General features: G+C 36.9%; 1 protein-coding gene across 4 annotated transcripts in view; it reads left to right on the top strand.

The window, feature by feature from the left end:
• LOC106959928 (neurobeachin-like) overlaps window positions 1-8,307 on the top strand; it is a 149,834-nt gene extending 141,527 nt beyond the window's left edge. For all 4 annotated transcript variants that reach the window (XM_015052795.1, XM_015052793.1, XM_015052794.1 and 1 more), the window contains 4 exons: window positions 3,227-3,328; window positions 4,747-4,943; window positions 5,259-5,410; window positions 6,716-8,307. In XM_015052795.1, coding sequence (XP_014908281.1) covers window positions 3,227-3,328; window positions 4,747-4,943; window positions 5,259-5,410; window positions 6,716-6,806 — 542 coding nt within the window. In that variant the 3' untranslated portion in view covers window positions 6,807-8,307. The remainder of the gene's footprint in view (window positions 1-3,226; window positions 3,329-4,746; window positions 4,944-5,258; window positions 5,411-6,715) is intronic.
• Window positions 8,308-9,080: the final 773 nt, after the last annotated feature.

Genomic DNA, 9,080 nt, shown 5'->3' with positions numbered 1-9,080 from the left:
GAAAACATTCACATTTCTGTTTGTATCATAAATTTCAAATACTGGTTACTTTGAAGTCCAACACACATGACTAGGTGCGATACACTCTCTTATTTTAAATGCATGCCAATGTCCCAGTTCTTTATAGAATACTGAAATGATCAGAAGAGATGAAGAGCTGTTTTACCAGTGAAAGCTATTTTTATTGTAGTAAAAAGTCACTGCATTACATTAACATATTTCTGGAATCATGAGCTGAACAAAAACTATGAATGGGATGAAAAAAATATTGTGTAATTTAAAGAAAACCCCAAAACCAAAAGCTGATGAGTCACACTTTTTAAGTTTTGTTAGACCTCCGTAATGGTTTTGAGTGAATTTGGGATTTTGTGTGGCAGACCAACAGGAAGCATTACATAGACGTGAAGTGGACGGTTATGGTTTATTTACTTTTACAAATAAAAATCTGAAAAGTGTGGCATACATTAACCCCCTTTGGTACTCCCAATTAAAACCTCATTGCCTTCAGAAGTCCCCTCATCAGTAAACAGAGTCCACCTCTGTGTAAGAGAAGTTACAAATTATTGACACAGGAGAGTCGAGTAAGACCGCACACTTCAGATTTTGTGAAAATGTTAAAAAGTATCTCTCATTTTTCCTCAACACATCTGCATCTGCTACTTTCTTGTTGGCCAGTCACATCATTTCGTTGAAATGTCTATAGGTTTGATGAATCCTTTTGTAAGGCACTTTTAAATGTCATGTCAAATGTGTTTTTGTTTTCTACTTCATCGACGCTCTCAGACCTTGGCATCAGCGTGTAATTACTGCTCCTGATTTGGTCCCCATTGGGGATTGGCAAAGCAATGATATCCAGTTTTAATTCATCATCACTGCATGTGAGTTGAGTTGAAAAAGATTTTAAAAAACAAATTTGTTTTTCAAAATGTGATCTGGGTGTACTGCCTGTTGCAACGTGTACATTTTGAAAACTTGTGTTTTCAATTGTGAAAGATTGTAGGAGCTCGAGATTAGTTGCAAGCATCCTCTAATTAACTTCACTGAGGCTTTGACAGTTAATTAAGAATTTCAGCTTGGATGCCTCCAATTAGCAAGGGGCAACAATACTTGTGTTACTGCAGCAGGAAGAGACTATTCCCCTGATATCCACATCACAAGTGCTTGCAATGCATCTTTAGTGGACAAATAGAAAAGCTAAAGAAAGAATAGCGACTAGGAGATGATTTAGAATCACCCATGAAAAAGTATAGTGTAGATTTTTCTTTATATGAATATCCTAATTTTACCTCTGTTATATTTTACTTAATGCCTTATAATTTATTTATTTATTCATTTATTTTGAACAAGCTAGTGTTCGCCGTCATTCTGAATGTGTGTTCCGGACTGGAAATCCACCTTCACAAGGTTGCATGTGATCTAATGTGATTTAATTAAACCAAGCGCAGGTCCAACTCCACCATGGTTCAATGTCTCAGTCTCATCCATCCACACTGATGGTAAAAGGTATTTTTACCATGTTAATTTTGGTGGCTGAATCTACCCATCCCAAGGGCCACCAAAAGAATGAGTGTATTCAAAGCCCAGTGATTGAATCTTTTGATGAGCAGGTGAGCTTGCTTTTACTCCCCAAGGACGTTTTTTTTTTTTTTTGACACTCGTCCTATTCAGTTCCCCCTCAGCGACAGGTGTGGAGACTGACAGGGCAGAGCAGGTCCTGGTCTCTAAGGGACTATGATGCATCGATCATAGTCCATCTTGTTGACTGGACTGCTGCAGTTGTGCAGAGACGTATCAAGCTAGTGGTTTGTACTGATTGTTGGTTAAAACACATCTGCATAATCCTTCACAGAGATTACTTAAATTCAGATCCAGATTTATTCAAGTCCCAAATGGGCAATTAATGTTACAGCAAGTATGTGATTATAAAATTACATAAAAACTAAAAGACAAAGTAGCAAAAGTAAAAAAACAAACAAAAAAAATTACCCCTCCCCAAAACAAGCATCATCAATACATAATGTACAACAGTGTACTTCCCTTTCTTTTTCAGCCATTCAGTTGGATTGATGCTGTGTTTAGGATCATTGTCATGTTTATGAATGAAGTTCTCCCAATGTTTATCTGTCTGACAGATAACCTCACATTTTACCCTGGAATACTCTGGTACATTCAAGAGGTCATTGTCAGCACAGTGAGTGCAAAGTGTTCAGATCCTGTGGCTGCAGATACACTTAAACTATCAGACCTCCAGCATCATTTTTGCTTATTGGTACAGTTTGTTTGCATTGCTACACAAGTCTTGCCAAAAATGATGAAGAATTTTACTATTTTCTCATCTGTTGTGGGGTCTTTTTAAAAACCTAACTAATGCAATATTTATTTTAGAGAGACAATGCTTTGTACAGGGTTAGTTCCTGTCTCAGTCATGAGGCCAGCATTGGGATTTAGACTAGACAGGATGCCTCTCCATCACAGGGCAACATAGATACACAACCATGCGTGGATACACTTATACACAATGCAATTTCGAGTATTCGCTTAAACTAACTGCCTTTTTTTTTGGACTGTGATGGAGAAAGTTATCTGGAGTGAGAACCCATGACTAAATTGGGTGAGCTCGCAAGCTTCAGAACTAGAGTCAGGGTTTGAACCCAGAACCTTTTTGCTGCAACAGTGCTTACAGGGCAGCCGGGCATCAACCCTCTTTACATGCTCAGTCAATACCAACATCGTTTCTTTTTGGCTGCCAATAGAAGCAGCAAAGTTGAACCGCCCTCCCCACCACCGAAATGTGTAACATCATATGTTATTTAATTTAGTTTCATATTTCATTGCATGCTGCTAAGTACAACTTTTAAAAAAATAATTGGTGATCAGGTTATTTTTAGACAGTTTACTTTCCTATGTAGCAAGATCACCGGGTCAGTGGCTCCAGGTGCCATGAATCACCCCTCAGTAACCTCTGCCCCTGCAATCATCAATCAGGAGGCGCATGGGAGTGAATCAAGCCATCTCTGCATTTGCATAACAATTCATAGGACTTTCCTTCCAGCAGATGTATGTCACAGTCCCTGTGCTTTTATTTATACTTATTGGCTAAGAAATGTTAGATTAAATCTATAAAACTAGTTTCACAGAACTGTATTATTTAATAAACCGAACAGAACATTTGTTAAACTGAGCCTGTTAATTAGTTAATTGATGGTCCACATGTCTCGTCCTTTAGGCGACTACCCAGCACCACGAGCAGTTCTGACTGGTCATGACCAGGAAGTTGTGTGTGTGTCAGTCTGCGCAGAGCTGGGCCTCGTCATCAGTGGAGCAAAAGGTCAGTGTTCGTCTTTGTCTATTCGTGTAGCTGTCATCATGGAAAAGTGGAGGACCAGAAATGTGTTAAATGTGGCTCTAAAGCAAAACTAATTCACAAGCAAACTGCACAAACAGTACATTTATTACAACAGTAAACTCATCCCTGTTATCAGGTGTTTTCCACTGGGCTTTAAAAACAGCAGTTGGCAAATCACTGATAAAAAAAAACAAGTTGCTATTGCAGAATTACAGGCCAACTTTTGACAGTGTCTCAACGGTTAAACAGCTTCCTTCTCTTGGCCAACTGCTTTGACGTCGTTCAGTCCGGTTTTCCAGCTTACCACAGTATTGAGACTGCCCTCGTCAAAGTGTTCTATGACATCCACCTAAATACAGACTGTGGAAAAACCACAGTGCTGGTTTTGTTGGCCCTCAGCACAATATTTGACATGGCTGACCATGACATAAGCAGCTGGAGATTTGGATGAGACTATCTGGACCAGTACTTGACTTGCATAAAGAACCGGGATTTCTTAGGTATCTTCTCATCAGAGTGGACAGTAATTAAATGCATAGTACTCCAAGAGTCAATCCTGGGATCCCTCCTGTTTAATATCTATATAGTCCTGTTTGCTCAGGTTATAAATTGTAATAAGATTAGTTACCATAATTATCCAGATGATCCACAGCTTTACTTTACAATGTCACCAAATAACTATGAGCCCATCCAAGCACTGAAGAAATGCTTGGGACAAATCAATGTGGCATGACCATCTACAGCTGAACAGAAAAAAAAAAAATTAAGTTATTATCTTTGGACATACAGAGGAACAATCAAGAGTTGTTGTTTACTTAAAAAAGGACAATTTACGTCACATTATATGCCAGTTTTAGCCATAAAGGCTAGTTTATGTTCAGGGGGCAATTAATATTAATACAACCTAAAACCAAAATAAAAATAAAACACATTGTTGTATCAACCTTCCAGAAGACTCGGGTCTTCTGGGTCTAGTTTACTCTGCATTCCCAGAACCAGAACCAAACATGGAGCAGTATTCAGCTTCTATGCACCACAAATCTGGAACAAACTTCCAGAAAACTGTAAAACAGCCAAAACACTGAGTTCCCTTAAAATAAGACTTACACCTGACCTGTTCAGAGTTGCCTTTGATTAATAACTGATTAATATATTTGATAATTATTAAATATAATAATTTTGATGGTGGCATTGGACAAAATGTAATGTTTGTTGCTTTGTTTCATAATTATATTTGTTTTTATCTTGTATAACACTGGCTGTTGCTGAAATGTGCAATAAACATAAGTATACTAATATTTGCATTCACAGCCTGACGGGTTGAAAACAGTGAGAAATATGTCCAGCTCTTTTTGTTAAAACATGTACAGGTACCTCACACTGTGCTTTGGGTTTGACAGAGGGTCCTTGTCTGGTCCACACCATAACCGGGGACCTTCTACGGGCCCTAGAGGGGCCAGACAACTATCAGTGCCCACGGCTCATCTCAGTGTCCAGTGAGGGTCACTGCATCATCTATTACGAGAGAGGCCGCTTCTGCAACTTCAGCATAAATGGAAAACTGCTGGCACAGATGGAGGTCAATGATTCCACCAGGGTAAAGAAAGTTGACATTAGCATACTCAATGAAAATATCCTTACATACCCACAAAGCAATTCATATCTGGGGCAAATAGGATTATGCAATCATGTTTTCTTCCTTCATACATTTTCACAATGACTAAGCGAAAAAAAGAAAACTAAACACATGACCTCTTTGTTATTCTCATTGTGTACATTCTTTATTCGACTTTAGGGATTAAATTTATAAAGAACAAAACTATTTAGCTGCATATTTTACATTCTGCAGTAAAACCACAATTTTTGATAAGACTAAGGTGGTGTGTTAAATTTCTCTGTATCCCTCCTTAAGGCAATTCTCCTGAGCAGTGATGGACACAACCTTGTGACAGGTGGAGACAACGGTGTGGTGGAAGTGTGGCAAGCTTGTGACTTTAGACAACTCTACATCTACCCCGGCTGTGATGCAGGCATCCGAGCCGTGGATCTATCACATGATCAAAGGTTAGGTTTGGGCAGTTTCATGATGGTATTTTACCTCAGAGGATGACTTTTGTTTTAGTTTCTTTTAAAACAGATTTAAATCCTACTATCAAACATGTCATATGACCCATGAGGAATGTTTTGATACTTCTCTCTACAGAGACGATGATAGCCGTTGGTATTCAAAGCTAGAGAAATTGAAAAAAATGTCAACCGTATCCAATAGGAAGCCTAGATTTGTTCTAGGTTTCATTAAGATGCTCCATCTTTTATAAACTGAAAAACTTTCCTAGTTTTTTGTGCAAATTACTGACTTCTCTCACATCAAAATGATCAAACTAATGAAGAAATCTTTTTAATTTAAGAAAACAATAGAACAGGGAAAAGTTGAGAGGAAATCCTGTCTAACTGGGAGTGCAAAGAATAATGCATATAAAGCAGAAGCTTTATGCTGGACTCAGATCCGTGCAACTGTGGGCCAAATTTCTCAGAAATGTCATAGTGTCCAAACTTGTAAATAGTTGGAAATTAGTTTAGAAATTCTGCTCTTTTACTGAGGACACAACGTTTCCCTTGTTTCCCCTATGGTTCCATTTGCAACAACAGGTTCCTTGATAAAAGTTTGAACAATCTCTAGCATTTGGTTCAAATGCCTAAATTCTGAGTATTAACATGTGACTGTTTGGAATCCAGTCTCTAATTCATCAAATAGTTCAGTAAAGAAATATCTGCCCTCTTTACCCAATTCACTTGGTGTGTTGATGTGTCATGTGTAGAGGAGTAAAGTGCTCATAACCTCTTTTTCTGTTGCCAATAATATACCAAGCATCTTTAAGATATTCTGCACATAATTTTAATACTATATGGTAGCAGATGTCAATTTTTGTGTCTTTTTGTGTCTGAAAAGCGAGTTTTAGAACAATTTGGAACGGTAGATTTGATTCATGCTTTTCGGCTCTAAAATAGGATGTTTTACCTTTTATTTCTTTTAAGGAGCTGCTGCTTTACTTAGTTCCACAACTTTGCCTTCACGAGTTCACTGCAAGTAAATGCAAAAGTAAAGTGGGGTTTATAACATGAGTTACAAAGAACCATTCTGCAGCGACTATTCACAATGCCTCAACGTTCAGAGCCTTGGGGTGAAGCAGTAAGAGGCTAAACTGATAAATCAGCAGCTTCAGTACATTCCAGCCAGACATGGACACAGAGGTTGCAGAAAGACATTGAACAACTAGCTGTAACCCAGTAGTTTTACTCTGCATGTTTCTCCATATGCTCTACATTACATGTTTTAAAGTATATTTATTCCCTTCTGCTACCCTTTAGGACCTTGATCACTGGCATGGCATCTGGCAGCATTGTGGCATTCAACATAGATTTCAACAGATGGCACTATGAGCATCAAAACAGGTACTGACCAGATGAAAACTTCCAACATAAAGGTTAAGAAAAAACAAAACCTGCTAACCTGTGACTGTGGCGAGCAGAAGAGGATCCAAATAGCAAAGAAGGGATCAATCAGCAGGAGAACATCAAATATTTTTTTATGTTCATCTGACCTCAGAGGCAACCACATTCTGATTTATCTGCTGCTGTACAATCTGGACACATTGTTTTATTATTGTACCTTAACACCAGCTGTCGTCTCGAACTGAGACAAGTGGGACTGTTGTGATTATGGAGAAACTGAGGTGATGTATGCACAGATGTTAAATTCTAAATGTTTCCCTTTTAAACTGGAAAAAAAGTAAAGCAACATATCAGCTGTTCACACATTTGACAGATATTTGGGAAAAGTGTAAAGAAAAAGATCTAAATGCTGGTGGCATAAGATTTTTGTTAGCGGTAAAGGCTTAATATCTAAATGCTGTGGGACAAGCCAATGAAATGAGAGATGCCATTGTGCAAGCCATGAGTTATTGTAGTCATCACCTTAAACATTTGTTAGTAACATGGGTAAAGCTGCTGTGTGCACCTAAACAGAGGTTAATTTGTATGTTTGTGAAAAGACTAAATGTTCATATATTTGTTGTTCGTTAATATGGAAATGTGAGTTTTAATGTAATCTTTGTGTCCTTTGTGATAAATGTTTTTAATATGCCAGCAACATTTAAATGTGACATTGCCTTTCTTTTTGTTTTTTTGTTTTGTTTTGTTTTTAAGTAGGACTATTAGTTTACATTTTTTGTTCAAAAGATGACTCAAAAAATGAAATGCCAAATTTGTTACATGGTATCTTTTGATTTCCGTTTGTAGCAAAACTGACATTTTGAAAATGTCATTTTAATGACCATGTTATTAATGGTGCATTAGACATCAGTTCTGTTATTTAAAACCTTTGTATTTTGTATTCTTTTGCACAAATTTTTTATCACGTTAATTCATAAACTGCACTTACTGTCAATCTGTACTCTCATAAGCAATATTTTGTTTCAGAATAGATTTAAGGAAGGTTTTCTGTTACTTGACATTAGTTATTGATGCAGATAAAGTGCTCTATTTTAGTATATTGATTAAAGCTATTAAAGCATTACTCTGCTCATTATCTGTCGATCTGTATGAACAAAAATATGCAAAGTAATAACTTTTGGTTTGTTTCTAAGCACATGTCTAACATAAAACCAATCTACCTAAAGCTATAATTTTGCATGCTAAGATATTAAGGCGGCACTGGGTTTACCATGTGTTCACATAAAACTCATTTCAAAAAACAATCTGTTTTTCACTTATACGGCAGTCAAATTCCATGTAGCGTTTTAATATTCATGCAGTGTTTTAATATTCCAGTTGTGCAGTGTCATTTTCATATGTTTTAATTTAAATGCAACATATTTGGAGATTGTAACTGCATTAAAAAAAAAATATGGACCTGAGTGAACTTATGTAGTGTTTCTTTAAATAAATGTAAATTGTAAATCTGAAATACAAAGGGTGAATTTTTCTGGAATAGTGTTTGGTTATGCTGCCATCTGCTGTTTGAACATGATCAGCAGTTTAAAAAAATTTTTCTTCAGGTTTTTGTTTTTTCAGAACAAAGTATTTTTTGTGTTGTTTTGTTTAATACAGTATTACTTTTCAGGTGGCAAGTCATGAGGCACCTAAATATTTTCACACGAGGAAAACCTATTCACCATTAATAAAAACGTTTCTTCACCAACTTGATTTCTTTGTGCCATTTGGTACTTCCCCCAAAAAAGTCCTTTGGTGACATTACATTAATGTCAACAAATGTGTTTTAATTTTATCAATTACCATGGACAGACACTATAATGCAAACTATTCATATAGAACAACAATTGCAGGAATTTGTTCATTTTTTGTTTTACAGCAAGAGAGCAGAATAGTTCCATAGTATGCACTTTATCACATGCAGGAAAGAGCCTGGAAGACAAACATTCAAAACTTTTGTCTGAGCAAAATTAATCACGTAATGAGAAAACATACAGGTCTTAAAAAAAGTACTTGCATAAATCACATTAAAATGACTATTAGTGGAAGCACTGTTCAATTCACTTAAGTGTGAAAAGTAACTCATGTTGCACCATTTAACTCCGATAGAGAGGCGTGTCAGTTGTCTGTTAGAAATACATTTGTTTTGGCATTCAAAATGGACATTTAGTATTGTGCGCTTTGTGCACCTAATTGCACTTGAGTCCAGGTGTGCCAAGGCAATGCCTTGACAAAGGTGCAA

This window comes from Poecilia latipinna, unplaced genomic scaffold, assembly GCF_001443285.1.
Source record: "Poecilia latipinna isolate Pla-1442-1.1 unplaced genomic scaffold, P_latipinna-1.0 Scaffold1134, whole genome shotgun sequence".
Lineage (NCBI taxonomy): Eukaryota > Metazoa > Chordata > Actinopteri > Cyprinodontiformes > Poeciliidae > Poecilia > Poecilia latipinna.
The sequence above is the reverse complement of the archived record's forward strand: the minus strand, read 5'-3'. Positions and strand labels throughout refer to the sequence as shown.